General features: G+C 42.3%; 1 protein-coding gene across 6 annotated transcripts in view; it reads right to left on the bottom strand.

The window, feature by feature from the left end:
• Nucleotides 1-19,964, bottom strand: part of TANC2 (tetratricopeptide repeat, ankyrin repeat and coiled-coil containing 2) — a 206,862-nt gene that overhangs the window by 139,420 nt on the left and 47,478 nt on the right. For 3 of the 6 annotated variants that reach the window (XM_086477855.1, XM_086477856.1, XM_086477857.1), the window contains exons 2-3: nucleotides 14,631-14,702; nucleotides 9,141-9,320 (exon numbers count right to left, since the gene is read on the bottom strand). In XM_086477855.1, the coding sequence (XP_086333981.1) occupies nucleotides 9,141-9,320; nucleotides 14,631-14,702 (252 nt within the window). Of the gene's footprint in view, nucleotides 1-9,140; nucleotides 9,321-11,611; nucleotides 11,615-14,630; nucleotides 14,703-19,964 lie in introns of all 6 variants that reach the window. The other 3 variants (XM_086477858.1, XM_086477859.1, XM_086477854.1) reach the window with 2 other exon arrangements.

The following is a 19,964-nucleotide window of genomic DNA, read 5'->3' as shown; positions in this document are numbered from 1 at the left end:
TAAACTTCAGGGACAGTTTTGGAGCCCCCAAAAAACTTAAGTAGGAAATTTTCCAATTTCACATAATGAGTTATGTTTGTTTAATAAAGATAAATGTAGGTACGTGTGTATGCACAGAGACACATTCATCCACCTGTTTCACTTCTGCAAGCCCAGTTGGTTTCCATTTAAGCATACGCCTGTCAAAACAAATCACAAGTCCAAAAATAATAGATGAAGCATCCCAAAAATGAACAGCAAGAATTGACACAACAGGAAAAAAGTACTCAGCATAAATCTTTGTAAATGAAAGTGGATCCTCCTTCTCCAGCAGGTTCCATTGCTGGAGACATTAGGGTTTGCCACACTAGAGTACAAGACAGGTGCCAAAACCACAATGAAATGTTGGGTGTGTGTGGGGTTTTTTTAAAGGGACGACTCAATAATTGTGACAAAACACAAGTTTTCTACTTGTTAAACCTCTGGATAGCCACAGATTGCAATGCATCAAGGGAAAATTAAATGGAAAATTAATTATGCCGAGAAAAAAATTCATTATGTATCTTGAAAACCCCCTGAATCTAATGGCACTTTACAGCTAACTCAGTCCTTGTCATTACTGTGCAGTTCAGAAACGCAAGAGCGGGCCTCCAGTCCAGCCTCCACTCCTACATGAAAAACATGAATTTCAGATCAATGTCATGCTGACAGTATGACAGTTAAAGAAAGCAATAAAAAGAAATGGAAGCATACTGCAAACAGGGTGCTATAAAAATACCTAAAAAGGATGAAAGTCTGTCCCAACACCAACAATTTTAAGCACAACACCCCTCAAAAATTAGATGCAACATGAGCACTAGGCACTTGAATAGCTTTTCCTCAAATTATACCTCAAAAATGACTGAATATATGTATGTATTTCTTCTAGCAGCGTTGAATTTAAAATCTCACTCTTTTAGAGAAGCAATTATCCTCTCTCCCTCAGCACACAGGCATTTTGTAATCCACTCAAATCTAATTTGTGATCATTTTGCAATACAAAAGGAAAAGCTTATCTCAATCCCATTGTTCTAAATTTTAAAAATAAAACACTTCTGATATATGTAGTATTATTCAACTGACTCCTCAGTAGTTCTATTTTAGCAGTGCTGACAAGTGGAATTTTTTCATCGCAGGCTAATTTTACATTTTGTATGTGAAATTCTGCACATCCTAGCAAGCAGGTGACAAACTCAGATTATGTAAAAGTATTGCAACAACTAAAAGAACAACCACCCCAGCAGTATAACCCCTACTGACACTAAAAAACCTTCTAATAATGGCTTCCTTGTAAACTGAGAGCATCAGAATCCCTCCCTCTACATTGATTTTCTGCAGAGTTAAAGGAGGCCAAGGAATGCCTAACACAATTTAAATCAAAGTCCATGCAAGACAAATTGTCCAAATACTCACAGGGCTTTGTTTTCTCTCCTCATCACCTGAGAGCGGGTAGCCTTGCAGCAGGAAGTCAGCAAGCCTGTTAATTCATGGGTGCTGGTGCCTTGAGAGCAGCACTTCAGTCAAGATCCTCCTCCGGTCCACCCCTCTCCCTAGCGCTAGCTCCATATTGCTGCTCACAACGTCAGGATGATGTTACAGGTGACACCTCCCGCTGCTGATGTCAAGCTCGGTTCCCAAAAGCACAACAACCACCTCCCTGCAGTGCCTACTGCCCCTAACAAGCATCACTTCTGCATCTTCTCTGTTCCCCAGGAGCAGGCTCCAAGATGATTTCAGAAAAGCTTACAGACACAGAGCTTTCTCTCTTCGTTAAGTCCCTCAGCATTGAGGAGCCTTTCCTTCCAGAATGCTGCAGCAAATGTAGACTATACGCCTCCCTTGGGGGGAAAATGAAGTATTTTTATAGTTTCTTTCTATGGCGCAGTTTAATTTGCTCTTTTGTTAGAGCAAACTGCTGAAAGAATAGGTAAATAATGGCGCAGAATACGGGAGTGAATGATTCACTGATGCTCTCCTGAACATTTCGGAGTAAGGCGAAGGGCTAGCAATGCAGCCCAGGACCAGAGCTGATGAATGGTGCAGTGCTGCTGTTGTCATGGCAACCAAGAGGAAAAAAAGCAGCACCATATAAGGAGTTGTGACATGGATTCTGGGAACAATTTATACTAAAAGGCTGTAAGCCCTTGGATGCTTTAAAGCTGCAGCATCCCCATCTCGGTTGGATACAGGTTTCATTGTTCAGACTGAAGCAGTCGACACAAATCATCACACACACAATCGCATCAACGCAAGACGTGGCCTCATTGTGAGTGGTGTACCAAAACACAACGAAACAACACGGGTTTGGCAGTGTTTTGAAACAACTGACATTGAAATAACTGAAATTATTAAGTAAGGAAAATGGCAGGGTGCTAACAATGACCCAAACTAACATCTGTGGAAAACGAGGGTACCGGTGAGCCCCACGGATCCTGTGCAGCTCTGCGCAGGTAAGAAGCTCTGTCTGTATGGAAGCAAGCCTGAGATGAACCAAACTGCAGCACCATCAGGTGGCTGACTGCCTGAGCGGCAGTGCCACCGAGAGAGATCCAGCCACTCCTCCTAGAGACAGTAAAATATCCCCAAATTAACCTGTAAACCAGTCGCTGTTGTACAACGAAGGCTGGCAGTGCCCTTAAAGCATCTCCAGATACAGCAGTGCAGCAGAAGCCAACTCATACATACAGTTGCCATAACAAGCTATAAACAAAAGACCAAGGTTTATATTCTGTGCTGTAACACAGAGGGGGAAAACCACTTTATTTTACACAATCATCATCAGATGCTTGTCACTTAATGCATGTGCTCCCACAGACAATACACCATGATGAAGAGAACTGCAACTGTTTCACCAAAAGCTGACACAACGCTGTAGTTCTGAAGTCTCTGCTCAGTAACTGAAACCTAAACTTTTAGGGATCCTTTCCACTGATTACCCTATTTAATCTGAACAAACAGGTACCAGCACGGCCAGCTTCTCCCCAGCACTCACACCCCTAAAGCAGCTGCCTCATCACCTCTGATGTTCACACCCAGCTGAGATAGTGCATGAGTTTCGAGAGAATAAGCAGTCCCAGAGGGTGCAATTATTCATCTGGGTTTGTCACCATTAAACAAGGAACAGTCGGAGTTTCCAAGTAGAGATCTCTCTGCTTGTTTAGTCCCACAATTACAATTAGCATCAGGAATATTTAACCATTTGCTGAAGACACAGAGCACGAAGAAATTACGGTCCTTATGGCTGTTGCCAAGAGATATGAAGGAGGATGTGGAGGGACGGGGTGACAACAAGACCCCAGCGCTACAAATGGCATGGGTGACGGTGGCACAGGGGACATTGCCCGTGGGTGGCCCCAGCCCAGCTGGATCTGGAGGGTGTTGGGAACCACAGCAGTGGGTCCTCACTGGTGTCACAGGGAAGAGCAAGGCTCCATCCTGCTTAGCTCTGCTCTCGCCATCTCCGAAGGATCTAAGAAAGGAGTACATGTCTTCTTTAGGAAAGAGGATGCTATCCATTGCCTGAACACGCCTAGGAACGTTGCTACTCATTTCTGCCAAGTTAGTTCTTAGGGAAAGTGCGCACGTTCCCAAAGCGCAAGGGAGGAACGTTCTCAAAGCCGGTGATTTGCAATGAAACCGATTCCTCAGGCCCGTGTCTTCAAAGACGCTGGAGCATCTAATTCACGCTGGATACAGGAGGAATGAGGCCTTTGAGAATCCCAACCTAAACATCTAGGCCGCTTTTAGAAAAACATGATTTATTTCCTAAATTTCTTGGTAATACTCTCCCCTCCTCCCTCTGTGCACGGGCACTCACACACATGCTCTTTCTAAAAGAATCCTAAAGCTTGCAATCTGTCATTCAATGGAAAGAAATAGAAATAGCCAAGTACAGTGACGAATAAAATTATCGCTGCGCATATAAATTTACAGCATGCAAATTAAAAATCTTTCCTGAGGAGGAGTTAGGTGCCACACTGGGCTTTGTGCAAGCCCTTGGCACATGGTGGGTTCCACAGTAATAGAATAAAGCAGCGGTAGCTGAGCATTTCAGCCCAATATCTCCTCTTTTAACCTAATACAACGCTGGGTTACTATTTTTGGCATTGATTCAGGAAAGCACTCAGATACATTCATCTCTACAAGCACCCTCCTGAAAAGCCCGGCTTTCCTGAATGAAGGTATACAATGCAATTGCATTATTTTCATTGCAGCCACGGCTTTGAGTCATCAGTGATACACTTCTGATGTATCGTAGAAATTTAACCCTCTGGTTTTGAAAATGGTTGCTCTCTTTGTGCAGTAAGCATGGTAACTTTTAAGTGCTAATTTTATTCCAGACAGAAATCAAAATGGTGTCTCCTACGTACTTATCCTGGGTTGACAGGGTTGGGGGTTTTTTCTTTTTTTTTTTCCTTTTTATTATGGATTTTTCACATTACACTTGCTAATAAAGCCACTGTTGTTATTAAAAAAAAAAAAAAAAAAATTAAACATCATCAACTGAGTATGAACATGCCGATCTAAATATGTTCTTAGCCACTGCTGAACAATGGGTTATACAGGCAGGAGAGGGAGAGCCAATAACTTATGCTTACCACTACTTCACCCTTTAGAGCCACAGTGACCTTAGTTTTTCTTCATCACCAGACTACTCAGCAGAGTGAAAACTGCAACATACCGAATATTTCTCAACCTCTGAATCCAGCCAAGTCTCCTTGCACAGAAAACTCAGATATCAACATGTTAGCAAGTGACCTCAGTCCCTCAGGAAAGAAACTGAACACCCTGTGTAACGTGTTCCTATTGCTTTTTACCAAAAGTGAGTGGGCATTTTAACTGTTCTGCGGAGGAGCTGCTGACTTGTTTACACATCAGCCAGGTTCAGAACTTGAAAAGTTTATATTATCAATAAATAAACTCTTCCTTTTTAAAGGGCCAAGTTAACCCCCAAATTAACATGACACCCCCTGATGCCCATGAAAAAGCGCTATCTCAGTCGCTGCTTTCCCCTCCCTGTTGGACCTGACAATCTTCTCTGCTACACTAGAAGACACACGCAGATCCAGAATTACCCAAGATACTTTAGCCATCAAACAGGAGCAAATCATCTTGTAAAGAGCCTAAGAAGCCTGTTGTATTTAAATTTTCATCTCTGAAGAATTCCAGAAAGCATAAATGCAGAAGTTGGTACAGCCACGTTTTGTTGCAAATGGTCTTGGGAATTAAATCTTTTGGGGGGAAAAAAAAATAAAATGAGACAAAGTGGTTTATGTAACAAACGGTACCATTCCGCCATCCGACCACTCCGCAGATATGGAAATTATGTCATGAATGGGTTAGTCACACACAAATGTATGTAAGAAGCAAACAGCATGAAAAAGCCCCTACAATTGGATAATTTCTCAACAATTTTCTATGCTCTGAAGGTCGCTTTGAAAAATCCATGCGGCAACTGTCAGACGGACAAAAGCCTCTCTTTGTAATACTTCAGTTTCCCAGAATCACGCTCATCCCTTCTCCAAAAGGAATCACTGCTGTTATTGTGTAGGATTAACAACTGGACAGCAGAACGAGACAAAGCAGAAGAGGAAACCATCACAGCCAGCGAGACTCTGTGAAACGTCTCCATACATTTACTGTTGAGCTGCTGGCTGCTTATTTTCATCTGAAAGCTCCCACAGTCACATGAAGATTTTTTGAACCAAGTTGCTTATCAATTCTACCAGATTTTAAGCACGCTACGGGGGCACTTACAAGACTTCTGTAAAATCAGAGGCATATTGGGCAAAACTGGGGAGAAACACATAAAAAATAGCACAAGGCTGTGAACTTGTCTTCACAAATCTAATATTAACTCCAAATTTTATTTTACAGCTCATGCTGTTTCACTAATGCATATAAATGAGGAGGAGGGTCTTTTACAAACTGCCAGTTGACGTCCCCCAGCCAAAAAAAAAAAAAACCAAACCAAACCCCAGCCTTTTTATTTGCTGTACAGGAAATGGTCAGTCATTCCACAGCCATCTCTTTCTGCTGCTGGAATTTTTTTGCTTTTTAAATCTCTCAGATTAGTAGCAAATAAAGGCAGACAGATAAGGAATAGTTGAAGAAACTTGATAAATACTATGAATAACAAAGAGCGGAAAGCAGTCCTTTCCCAGTTCCTTTACATGTCACCTTAATGAAAGCAAACACAGTCCTATAATGACTGCGTGAGGATGTAAAATAAACACCTTCCTTTTACAATATCAACGTTAAATTAAACTAATAATTTAAAAAATCATGCTAATCCACCAATGCACTCAAACACACTTCGAATTCTAAGTGTATCAGTAGCTCCACTGGAGTCACCAAGACATGTACATGCAAAACATTAGCATGTGTTTCCATGCTACAGTGGATCGGGTCTAGCCAGAACAGGATATGCAGAACAGATGGAAAAGGAGAAGTATGCAAGCAGAAGACAGACCTAGCCATCTTCCCTGTGTGGCCCCAAAACAGATCTCCGAACAAAACCAGGAGCCTACACTTTTCTTCTCTTGCTTTTGTGCAATAACAATTATGGACATTTTATTGACGTCATCCTGTTTTGTTCAGGTCTCAATTTCATCGTGTATCGTTTCCAAACCAGCCCGACAGAGGAGTACGCATTTTCACCAGCTGAACGTCTACAGCATGGCTCTCCAGGACCATCTCACTGGTGTTTGAGCGAGCTGCCCAAACCCCTGAAGTCTGTGTGAATCACCACCCCTGTCTCTGAATTACTACCTGCAAAAGCCACTGCTGGAATTCCAGTATCTGGTCTTTTGTCTAGTGGGACACTCCAAACAGCAGCCCTGCCAAATCCAACAAAAGCTTTCTGAGCTTGGAGCTAAGTGGAGTCTCATCTGTTTCCACCTGGAAAAAAATAATTATGAATAGATGGAGCTTAATCTGCTGGAATGAATTGTGACTTTGAGGAGCGGGAGGAGGTTAACGTCTATTTACAAGCCAGAAGTCCAGCAGATCTACAGCAAGGCAGCTCACTGAGCAGGCTGGAAGTTGTTAGAGAAATGGAGCTGCAGCAGTATAAGAAAAATTGCTCTTTCCATGGGGTACAGCTCAAACCCTCTGCCAAACAGTATTTCAGAGAAGAGTAATGAACTGTTCAAGTAGATACACGAATATAATGTACCTCAGAGCCACAGCAGCAAGCGTATAAACACAAAGGATTATAGTTCAAAAGAAGGGGACAGAGGGGTAATGAACAAGACAAAGATACTACCAAAGGCCTAAACTATCTGTAAAATATAATGCTTTTCATCCTTTCCTAACTGAAAAAAAGCTCTATGGAACTGGCTAATACTACCTGCCTCTACCAAGGAAGACACACCAAAGAAGAAACCCGTTGCAAGTAACTCAAACACTAAAAGGAAGCGGTAACTGGATGAATGTGAGGATCATGGCAGAAAACTCAGGAAAAGCAGGAACACACTATCTATACATTACACAACGAATTAAACAAGTACAGAGACGCTGTAGAAGAAAAAATAGTCTTGATTTATTTTTGTCATTCTTCACGACCCATGCTTTTTGTGGCAGGAAGGTTGTGATTCCACACCTACCCACCATGATGGGGCATGGCAGGGGGGGAAAAAACCCAAAACAACAACAAACCAAGCACACACAGAATTTCCACCCCCCCGAGTGCTGCACGCAGCGTATTCATAGCAGAGAAAAGTACTGATAACTAGAATAAAAAATACCAAGGTTTGAGAGACACTAGGCTGAAACGGATGGCACTTTGAAACTATTTTTGTAATCCACCACTGAATGTCATGATTCTAGAAGTTGACACCGAACTTCTAAAAGTCTAGCGTGTTTTAGCAGCTGCTCTGGTAAAGTGCAGTACGTTGTGTTCCTGTGTTCCAGAAGAGAAGGAAAAGCCGAAGGACAAACAGAAAGGAGCTCTGAACATCCAGCTGCACAGCCCTCACTCAGGACTGCAAACTGAAGGATACTCTTAAAAAGGAAAGCATTTCAAGAAAACCCCAAAATCCACAAAACCCCACAAATCCTCCAAGTGTCACATCATTGGTCCTCCTGAAGAACGGGCTCTGGACTACATAGCTGTTCTCATTTCCACTAAAAAGCTGGCTGCAATTTAAGGCAGAACTTCAGCCACACTTCCGAAGTCCCTAGTGATGGGAACTGCACATTGTAGACAGCTAAGACACTGAAACTTTTCTTTTAAACAACTTTCATGTCCTTTTCTATCTCCTTCTGCCTGATTCTCTTGCACCTCTTGAGCTCCACTGGTCCTGCACGGGCTCAGACCACCACGAGATCCTGCAAAGCGACTCGATCACGATTCAGGAATCCCTTCCTCCTGTCCTTTTCAATTTCTCCTTTCACCAGAGGGCACGGAAAACAAAAGGTACAAAGTGTATCAGAGCTCCCTTTAGTAAGCACAGATCAGATTATATCAGGTAAAACCTCTTTTTGGAGGTTTCTCTTAGTACAAACGCAGTGCACTGGTTGATCAATTTTAAAGATGGGCATGGAGGGATGTCGGATTTTAGGCAAGAAGCAAGCTTCTCAAAACTGTTACCAGTAGAAATACAATGTCAGGCCTTTAAATGGATGTCAGACTCCAAGTGCTTTTGAAAATCCAACTACTTTAAAATCTCTAGGTGTTCAAACCACAATCCCAGCAGATTAGACAAACAAAACAGTTCAAAAATATGCATGAACCATGAAAAAAAAAAATCACGTTGCTGTATAAGTTTATAATTTTTCTGACGTATTCCCTCAGCATTCAAAATTTTAGCATAAAGTTCTTTAAAATGACTGTAACACTTCTACTGTGCATAAACTGCAATACAGAGTGGAACTGAAATACACTCTGGTAGAAATTTCTCAGAAAAATAAGAGAATATTTGTAAAACAGAGAGATCATTTTCAGAATAGAAAGATTTCTCTGTCAGCATGAAATCCAATCCGTTCCTGGTTTTGACTGAAGTAGCTGCTATAATAAACAAACGATGACTGTATATAGAAGCTTGTTCAAAGCGTTTTCTTACAGATTTTTGCACCAATGGACCTTAAAAGCCCCACTGAACTTTATTTAAAGTCCTTACCAGTTAACTTCTTCACAGGTTGGAGCCGAACACTGATAGACTGATGTGTGAGTAAGGGGGAGGATGGAAGGGAGCGGGACATGCCCTCCATAATCCGAATGTGCTGCATACCTTCGGTCACTGGGAGTGGCGGAATAGCGTAGTCTGGTTCAAAAGCACAGTCGTTCTCTGTGGAGGTGCCTGATGGGAATACAAAAACAAAAAGGAACTGGTTAGAACACAAGGGAGTCTCCTGCTCTTACCGTCCCTAGGCAGAGGGCTGTCCGGCTCGGGTGAGCCCAGCCGCAAAGCCACCTCGCTGCACAGGGAGCAGGGACGGCTGCTCTCTCCTGTTCCTCTTGCACGGTCTTGACACTTCCCTCGAAGAAATTGGATTTCTGGAACAGCATCTCAGCACACTTCTTTAGATTATGAACAGCATAACGATGAAGAATTTGTTTCAATTCTTTTAATTTGTCTTTTGGAATCCTAGAGTCACCAGTTTTAAACATAATTCTGACAAAGCAATAATCCTTTTACCAATAAGCTTTTTGTGCATTTCTAAAAATAATTCCAGCTGAATTAAATTTCAACATGAGAACCTTTAGCCTAAAATCCCCCCTCAAACAGAAGAACAAAAGCCTCTGAAAGCAGCCACCACCACCTCCAACTCCCCCCTGGCAAATGCACCAAAGCGCCCAGAGCCGCACAAAGCCTGTATGGGGGTCGCATCACTACAGATCCACATGGAAAACATCAAATAAGATGACGACGAGTGGAGATAGAACAATAAAAGCACATATTGCTAATTGTTGCAATAAATTATAATAGCAAATGAAGGGCAGGTGCTCCAGATCAGCCAGAATTGGGAGCAGTAAGGTTCCTCCCATTACCTGCAGAATATGGAAACCTCTGGTCAAGAACACTTGGTTCTCCACTGCTAGTCAGTAAGGCTGATAGCCTAACACAGACCACAAATAATTCATCTGCACAACCAACTTAAAACTGTTAACGTTAATATTTCATTACAGGTAACGTAAGACGATTACACTTGTGCCACACCTTTAAGAGATGGATTTTAGCTTTTCGTGCCTACTGACGTTTTTCCTCCATAAAGACATCTATTACTCGATTTCCACTGGATACCTGTGTGGTTCTCAAAGACTTGCCAGAATATGTTTAAAAAAGAAAATGTAACTCCTGGACAGAAGGGTAGACGGACACAAAACAAAAGGGTAAATGCCTCAAATACGTGGTATTCCAGAGGAGATGACGGACTAATTCTATTCCAGATAGCCAAAGGACAACGTGAACAACCCAACTTGTTTGTGATCAGAGGAAAACCCATATTGAAATAACTGTCAAAAATCTTGGACAAGCTCCTGAAGTGTACTAAGAGGTAGTATCGTTTGTGGCTAAAATCCATCTGCTATGATGCCAACTTCCATGAACAGCTCTCAGCATTTTTGTACCATTCTCTACAAGAAAACAAAACAAACACTAACACACTTCACACACACACTGTTTTTTACAGTTCAAAATACAACTTTTACTCTCTTGCTTGCCACATTCACAGTAGTTTACTGAACATACATTCAAAGTCTAATCCTTACAGAGATGATTTTCTTTAACTTCCGTATGCTCTAGTAAATATGCTACAGTTCGGTATGTTTTATTCATCAGAGACTGTCATTATTGCCACAAACCCTGAGCCAGACAGTGATGTTTTTCTATTCATTTCATGCTGCTTTAATTAAGTGTGCACAGGAATGCTCTAACAGAGTACAGATCGTTGTATTCCTTTTTTTTTATTAAGATGCTGTTGCTGACAGTATCATGCCTTTTATATATATACACACACATAAATATATATGTATATACAGATATATATATATATTAAAAAATATTTGGCTATAGCCAAAGAAAACTAGAATTACTGCCTTACCACCATTCCCCTGCAGTTTACTACCATTTCTATGTCAGCATTTGCTCAGCCTTGCTTCTCCACCTGCAACCGTCCAAGTGAAGCTGCCCTGTGCCACTGTGACCCATCTACCACCAGCACTGCTTCGTTACAGACACCGAGTCTGTGCTTGTGGCCATCTCCAAAGCATTTCAGTCCTCTTCAGTCACACACACCAGCAGTACTTTAGTGTGCTAAAGCATTCCTCCTGTGTAATTTGGTGTCCCCAAAACGTGCCTACATCTAGAAGCACTTCTAAAAGGCAGGGAGTTTAGGACAAGACCATCTAATGACACATTTTAGAATTCTGCTTCAGGAAGAGAAGTCCCAGCCTGGACACTCCACTGGCTCCATCCATTACCTCTCTGTGGACTCCAAAGGGAGTTGAGGGCGACAGGCAGCTCCACTGCACCCACCCACGTTCAGCCACCTGAGCACCACCCCAAGGTCTCCCATTCAACACATGTCTGAGCTACACACAACGACCACAGCTTCAGAGGTAGGAACTCTGCCCTGAACTTTCGCAGACCTCCTTCCCTCGGACGTTACGCAGCACAGCAGGCAGACAGGACAGAGACGTGCTGGAGAGACACACGTGCTCTCAAGAGCAAGCCCAAGTCTCGGACACACACGACACACGGGACAGTGCTACTGCTCAGCAGAGCTTGGAACCTTAAGTTTGATGACCTTGTTTATAAGTTTTTCCTGCTAATCATCCAAAAGATGCAGTGGCTCTGTTAGGGCACTTGGGCATAATTTGATGGCATGCTGCTAATATAGCAAAAAAAAAAAAATTGACTTCTTCCAGCTCTGTGTTGCCAGTTGTAATTATTGGCTCCATATATAGCTTACTTGACATAAGCGGATCGAGGACCTTGCTTTTTCCAGGATTATCGTGAGGTGAACACCTCTGCTGACTCTGCAAACCTATTCATAATCACTTGCAAGTGCCAGGAAAGACAAACTGGCATCAGTGCCAAAGTCGGCACTGGCATGGACAGAAACAAGCTACCGTGTTTTTTTCAAAACACATTTGGTGCCAGACACATAATAAATAAATAAATAAATAAATTGTCATCTTTGATTTTGCTTCTTAAAAAACAAAGTTCAAATTTTACCTAAATTTTTACCTAAAACCAAGGGCATCTGGGGGCAGTATCTTACATAGAAATAAAAGTAATGATATCTTTGCAAAGTTTTCAGGAGTATTTTCCCTCTCAAAATTCAAATGCTTTACCACCAAACCAGTGAACTCACAAAATACCCACAATGTACTATTTTCATTCCACAGATGTCAAAATTTCTCTCTCATCCTTGGAGTAAACAAACACACAAACATTGTAATTGAAACAGTCTTAAATTTGTTTCAGTCAGAAAGCATATCGGGTTTATCAGACCCTCAAATTAGGGACCATTCACAGCTGAACAGGAAATTTGACAGTTTGTCTATAAAATATATGTAAATAAAATGTTGCTGCAAAGTGCATGTTTGAACTAATAAACTATTTCTTGAAGTTTTCCAAGATAAGAAAGCTTTACAGACAGCTGTAACACTTGGGCATCACATGCAGCAACGGGGAAGTTTAAACACAAGTAAGAGGACAGCCTCGTTTCAGTTAGCTGGTTTCTCTGAACATCATAAAATTCCTTATCCCATCATTAAGAAAAATAAATATTAACACGTGCAGACAGATAGCAACTTATGGACACAAAACAGGGCAGTTAAAAATAATACTTTCATAGCGCAGAGAGACTTCTTCCCCACTGCAGAAAGTAGAAGCATCTACAATTGCATCCATTGATCAAAATGCAAATATTTAGCACAGAAACTTGTTTCTCCAAGAAGCTGGAAGTACTTTTTTTTAACCTGTCTCCCCCTCTACTCCCCTCTCCTGCTGAAAATTCTTGCTAGCTACTGCAATTCCTTGGGTCATGCTCATTAAGGCAAAGAGATACAAGTTGGTCATTCTTTGGCAAGTATTTGCAAAAAAACCCCCACGTCCTCTGCCCAAAACTGGTACTTTTCCACAGCAGCCGGGATGCTGAGTAAATAGGCTGAAACATAACCTGAGAGAACAGAGCGTCCGAAATGAGTGTACGGAAACCCAGCAGGCAACTCCCATCAGCAGCTGCATCTGAGCTGCTGTGTCTGGTAACAACAAACCACCGGACAAAACCCAGACAAATGAAAGGACATCACAGGGACCAGCGGCAGGGAGAGTGGGCAAGGCTCAGCCTCCACGAGCAACACAACAGCAACTTTATCTGAGCTAACAGCCCCTGGAAAAGAGCAACCATTCATTCTGTCCTCTCGAAGCACAGAAATGCTGCTTGTGTACAAGCTATCACAGGGTATGTGCAGTTATAAATGCTCTTGTGCTTTCCCAATTTTATTTTAACCCTTCTATTTTAAAATAAGAAAATTTAAAATAATAAATTCAAAAAAAGTAATAAAAAGATCCTATGTTAACACAGCAGTTTCAGCTGCTGATGTTTCACGGGGCTTCAGGGTTTTAACTCTAAATTCCAATCCCCCTAATTCTGATTGCAGAATTCAATCACTTGCAATAATTTTGCCCAGGCAACACTGGAATACTGCCAAAAAAGAACAATGCTCTGGAGAAAATGTCTCCATAATAAGTCATTAGGACACCATGACAACAACAGACTTGAACCTAAATGAAAGGAAAATGATTGCTGCAATCTCAAGGAGAAAATAAGTCAACGCACATAGCACCTACTAAAGCCATGCTTCCAAAAAATGCTTCCCAGTCCCAAGAGCTGTGTGAAAATATCAGCATTTTCACAACCCTCACAAATGAGCAAATGCTTAAAACTTTAAGTAAGCGACTTCAAAGGACACATAAGCCAGCACAGATCTAAGAGCTGCTGCTGTCAGTGACAGAAATCCTGGTTACACGGCTCTCAGGTGGTTTTAACCACCAAGCCTATTGTGAATGGTGGATACTGAACAACAGAGTTTGTAGAATCATTATTTAATTAATATAAAAAACTATTTCTACTACTCTTTTCCTAGGACCTTTTCTCCTGTTCCTGTAGGATGAAGCAAAACAAAACACAAGACGTGACAAGCGGCTGCTCGGCCCCCGGCAGGAACGCACAGGTCCCCTCTCTATCCTATCACCGGGTCTGGGGGGAAGGAGAACCTGGTTATTGAGGACTTGCCAGGTTCTCTCCTTTGCAGTCAGGGGAAGGCAAGCGGTCACTGAGCGGCCTGTTGATGGGTGCTGGTATGTGCTGAAGACTTCTCACCCCACCAGCCCCAACAACCGCCCTTGGGTGAACCTCCGTCCCTCCATCTGCAAAATGGAGACGCCACACACTCTACAGGTACGCCTGTGCTGCGCCATGAATTAGTCTGAACTCCTCCAAACTACGCAAAGATAGTCTGTGCTGTGAATATTAGTGAATTTGTAGCTATGCGGATAATAACGATGGTTACAAAACTCTGCAAAACACAAAATGTAGATATAAAAGGTGAACAAACGAGAAACGAGTCACTGAGGCAGAACAACACTAACGTTTACCTTGCCCAGATCGGCTCTGACGGGAGTCTACACTTGCCTGTCTTCGGTCTGGTGGCTCCTCGTTCCCTCCATCTGCATGAGAACCAAAACAGCAGAAGTAGAACATCATAGTGGACAGGTCAGGCAGATGCAACTTTTCCTTGAGTACCATCACCTATCTTGGAGGGACAGCAGAACAAAAGGTCCCTCTTGCAGGCTGAAGCTGGGGCAAACTGCTGACTGACTCCTTTGCTGTTCCTTCCAGGTCTTCCCCAGCTCACTGCAAATGAAATCTGTGAGGTCCTCAGGATATAAACAGGCTTTTAATTTCTCCTACTGACCCCACACACGTTTTAATGAAGCAGTAACCAAACGGGCATCTTCAATTACTTCCTTCACTTTGGACCGTTATATCAAAATATAAAAAATATTAAGCATCTGAAGGAAGACATCCAAAGAAAAAGAAAAAAAGAATAAGTCTTTGAAATCGTTTCCCTTTAAAATTATTTGTCAGCTAAAAAATAGGAAGGCTGGGAAGAACAAAACCACTCTCATTATATTCTCCTGAAACTGTTTAGGAAAGCAGCTATAGTTAACAAACAACAAATCCATCTGGATAAATGTAGAGTGGGACATTGTGTGCAATATTATACAATTAATTACACGCTGGTCTTCATTGATCAACTGACCAGATTAGAAACAATAGATGTGCACATCAATATAGATACTTGAGTACACAGGGTTTATACCAGCTGAAAGCAAAAAGAAGTCTAGCTATGCAGATTGTGAAAAAGCAAACCCAGGCATTTAAAATGCAGGATGTATTTCAGCGGCTATTACACCTTACGGTAGGGGAAGGGGAAGATTTTAGAATCTTTAAAAACAGTTTTGAAATAACTGAATTTTTAAATAGCTGTTTAAAAACTCGATAGTTGATTTTAGCATTTATATGTTTTGATTATACTAAAAGCAGCTGCACTCTGACATATTTATATCCACATATATCTATATATCCCCAAAGTTATTTGTTGGACGGGTCTGTTATACCATACAGTAATTCACTTTTATCAACTCATATTACGTGTGAGTTACATCTGTTACTCTGGCTTTGAAAGGTACGTTGTGTACTGGAGCACACCACCAGAACTGGTAAGGTGACCGAAAATTTCAGTCCACCCCACCCTCAAGGAAAGAGGGCCACAGCCCAGGCCGTGGAGAGGTTTTTTGGTTTCCTCTTCCCTGGGCAAAACACTTCCAGCCCTCAGTTTCCCTGAAGCAACGTTCGGGCACCCTGTACGGGTGCCAGCAATGCAATTTTCTGTCACCTTTGTATTTTTCCCTGCTCATACCACAGCTTAACACAAAGGTCACCCTCCTAAAGCCAGCCAAGGCAACCCCAAAATCCCTTATTTCCTATCAACTGCTCGTGCCCTGGTAAGCCACCTCACCTGCCAGGTGTCAAGGAGGCCACAGACCACGACACTTCCCTGCTCACTTTTCTATTCTGCTAGCGAGAGGAATGTGACGCTGCAATGGGACTGCCATTCCAAATGGGACTGCCATTCCAAATGGGACTGCCATTCCAACGTGTTCATAGGAGGCTTTATTAGCCCGGAGATACCGGTATCTCTTGGGGATTCGTTGCACTGAGCCTTCCTACAGTCTGGCTGCCGTAAAAGAGCATCAACAGATCACTATCTCTCTACGTTTACTTGTAATACACGAGGTTGGTTTTGAACACTGCTTTGCATACAGATATAATCATCATCACTAAAGGCCCCCGGCTACGAGCCCACACGGACAACCTCGAAGTTATGAAGAAAACAAAAAGCCTTTGAGTTCCAACCACAAACACAACAGTGCAAGGTAATTATAAGGATTGAAAGTTTTAAAAGACAAGGGTTACAAACAGAAAGTCACAATATTAGAATCACGAGTAAAGCCCCATATTTATCAAAAGCCACACAATCATCATCAAAAGACAAACTCTTTTTTTTTTTTTTTTTTGCACAGTTATTGTGAATGACACTAACGAACACCTTGCCAGGACAGTCCGGCTAATCCACAGGTGGGTCCTGGCAAACCTTCCTGTCCTGGTACGGAGCTGGCTGGACTGGTTTTGATGGAGGTGGACTCTAACAGAGGAGGATGCTGCAGGATGCGACCTCGCAGGAGATCACACGTGCACAGGTCCAGTTACGTGGCAGAGATGGACCACACAGCCCCGTCCCGCCACAGGAACAACCCAGGAGGTCCCCGTGGACGGGAAGATACAACACAGCCGGGTTAAATTACGTTTTAAAAAACCCTCTGAAACAAGACTTCGAAATCTAATGCAATTTTTTTTAAAAAAAAACCTATGGCAAAAGGAAGGAATGTTTGGTGACATGAAACAGTTTATAAGTTTTTCTTGAATTCAGAGTAGCTTTTTCCATAGCGCTTTGCAATAAGATTTAGACAACAGCTTAACTCTAATTTCAGTTAAATACTTTTGAACACCAAAGGCAGCTAATATTTCATTATGTTAATAATACAGTTTCACTATAAACAGATGTTCCAAATTAACTTTAAAATGCCCTTATTCTAATTCATCTCAAAGAGCCAAATAATACCCAAAAAACTCTTAATATGTGCCTGACAGAGATGGAAGAGTTTTGAAAGTTCCAGAAAAAAAAAATAATAAAGGACTTTAAAGACTAAATTTGGCTTAAAGCACAATAGCATAGTAAGGGATGCCTGACCTCTCCAGTCTCAGTCTATGCTGCTGGGTGGGATGAATTCTGGAGATGAAGGAACACACCCCCTATGAACCCCGAGTTCATTCCAATTACTTTTTTTTTTTTTTTTCATATAACTGGCCTCTTTTAAAAACCCACGTCACCCTCAGCACGGTTTTGCTCCAGTTCAGCCCCACTCCCGTAGCTCTCCTAAGGCCCTCCCTCCTCACCCAGCCGGGTTTACGATCCCCCCTGCTTCAGACAAACTTGACCCGGCTCCGCTCCCCTACCCGCCGCATTCAGACGATTAGTGAAAAATAAATCAACATCGACTGGGACCTGTTCCTGCTCTCCACAATGAGAGCCACCACCACCCGGTGTTGGACTGCAGACCGAGAACAGGGAAGTGTCTCCTGCTTTTACAACATGCGGTGCAACGGGGAAAACGGAGTATCAAAGCATCAACGTGGATTTAACCACAACTGGTTTGCAGCTCCTCCAAAATTTGGTTCCCCCATTAAGCTACAAGGTTTTGACTTGACATCATTTTCAACAGAGAGGAAAAGCAAGCTGCTGTTGGGAAGACAAAAGGCTTTTACCCAATAGCTTTACTGGGAATCTAAACCTTGCTTGAATTTTCTACAACGGAGTAAGTTTAAGAGACAAGCACATGTTCTTTATTTTAAAGAAAAAAACCTGTTAGCTTTTAGCCCAAACGGAGTAGGTTTGGGTCTCTCAGAAGTCAGTTTCCCTTCTGAAGCAAAGCAGGTATTTTCTAAGTGCACTGAATTTACAAAATACATGATGGGAGCTTGAAGAGATACAATACCAACCCACCAGCGGCAGTACTGCTGGAATACCTCATGCCCAAGCATGAATTCATCTATTGAAGCTCACTTGGAAGGACACGACCTCTCTCGTACAGTGATAGTTGGATGGAACAAAACCAGCGCTTGTGCTTTGAGAACCAGCTCCACCCAAGGCAGCAGAGCTGACGGCAGGCGGTCCCGGCAGTCCTGCTCTCCAATGCCCTTCAACACTCACCGGTGGGGTGGAAAATGGTGACAACCTGGTGCCAAAGCCGTTGGGTTTGAGAATGGGAACTGCTGCATAGGATTCAGAGTCTGGCATAGATTTCTCAGGTAATTTGCAAGTTACAGAATATGTTAAGAGGGAGAGAAAGATCACAGTAAATTGACTTCCTGAATCAATTTTAGGAGGGTGGGAAAGGAAAACAGCAATCTGATGACTCAGCATGTATTATGTCTTAGTCACCACGCAATTGTGCTCGCCCATTGCTTCTGCATTCGGTGCAGCGGCAGCAAAGGCTGTAGCTGGGGTGAAACCCAGCACAATCTGACGGGCATTCTCAAAACCCTTCAGTAGCTTTTAATAAGGGGTATTTCCAGAACAAGCACAACCAGTGCAAAGCTGCCCCTCTCACAAACGTACAGACTTGCACGTGTGTGCACACGTAATGGGCATAAATAAAACCACAGGTTCACTGTATTAACGTAAGGCAGCCTGACAGCCTCGGGGCTGCTTCGGGAAGCCCTTTACCCTCTACCCTGTGCGCCACCGACCCTTCCCATCTGCATGCCCTGCATATTCATGTAAAAGCAGCAGCAAACACGGAGCCTCCTGCAGACAGATCCAGGCAGGATGGATCCTCCAGGGCAGAGCAGGAACTGTGAAATGATGAACCCTTGCAATAATATATAAAAAAATACAAACAAGTCAATGCCAGGTAGCGGAGAAGGCTGGTACGTGCAGAATTTAAGATGTACGGTGAAAAGGCAGAGGACTGCAGGAAGATAAGGAACAGCCCTCAATTAAGAGCTGAACAATTGAACTATTTAATTTTTTCCTCTTTCCTACAAATCAAAATTTTGAACGCGCTCCATTCCCTGTAGTAGAGGAGCAAGGTTACCAGGGAACAATACCATACATAATTAAAGAGTTATCTTAACATACATGCAAAAAAGGGGCAAATTACGGTTGCTCAGGGAACATTAATTCTCACATTTTCAAACTTCTGAGTGCTCAAGTTTACAGTCTTGATAGTGTTCACCTCTGTGTGCATATCAGGACTCTTGTTCCAACACTTATTTTGTTTAAGCATGATTTTAGGTACCTTGTCAGTATTTGCTTTAGCAATACCTATTCTTTATAGGCATGACCTACTATTTGGACAATAGTTTGCAGATAGTATCGCTCATGGAATTGCAATCAACTCAGTTGCTGTAATGACTGTCAAAATGGTGAAACACCACAGTTATTGACAAAGCCTCAGATGCGACATCTAAAAGAGGTCACCGAAAGTAAATCGGTTGTGAAATCATTGCTAGAAAACACAGATATCTGTGTTAATTTAAAATAAAGATTAGAACAGACTGAGATAAACCTGGTTAAGGAGCTTCTCCAGAAGTTGCCACAAGAAACAGAAAACAGTTATTTTTTGCAAATGCCACCAGGGAAGTAAATGACATAGTAAAATATCAGCTCAGTAATCCATATTCTCTTGTATCTAGCACCGAGAGGGAGGAAAACTTTTGTGGTTGTTTTAATTTTTAAATATCTCAGTGTTAGGAAAGTCCATTAAGGCTTACACATTAATTTCAGAAAGATGCTGTCTCAT

This window comes from Leptosomus discolor, chromosome 25 (assembly GCF_034619465.1).
Source record: "Leptosomus discolor isolate bLepDis1 chromosome 25, bLepDis1.hap2, whole genome shotgun sequence".
In the NCBI taxonomy this organism is placed as follows: Eukaryota; Metazoa; Chordata; class Aves; order Leptosomiformes; family Leptosomidae; genus Leptosomus; species Leptosomus discolor.
Note: the sequence above shows the minus strand (reverse complement) of the source record. Positions and strands in the feature narration are given on the sequence as shown.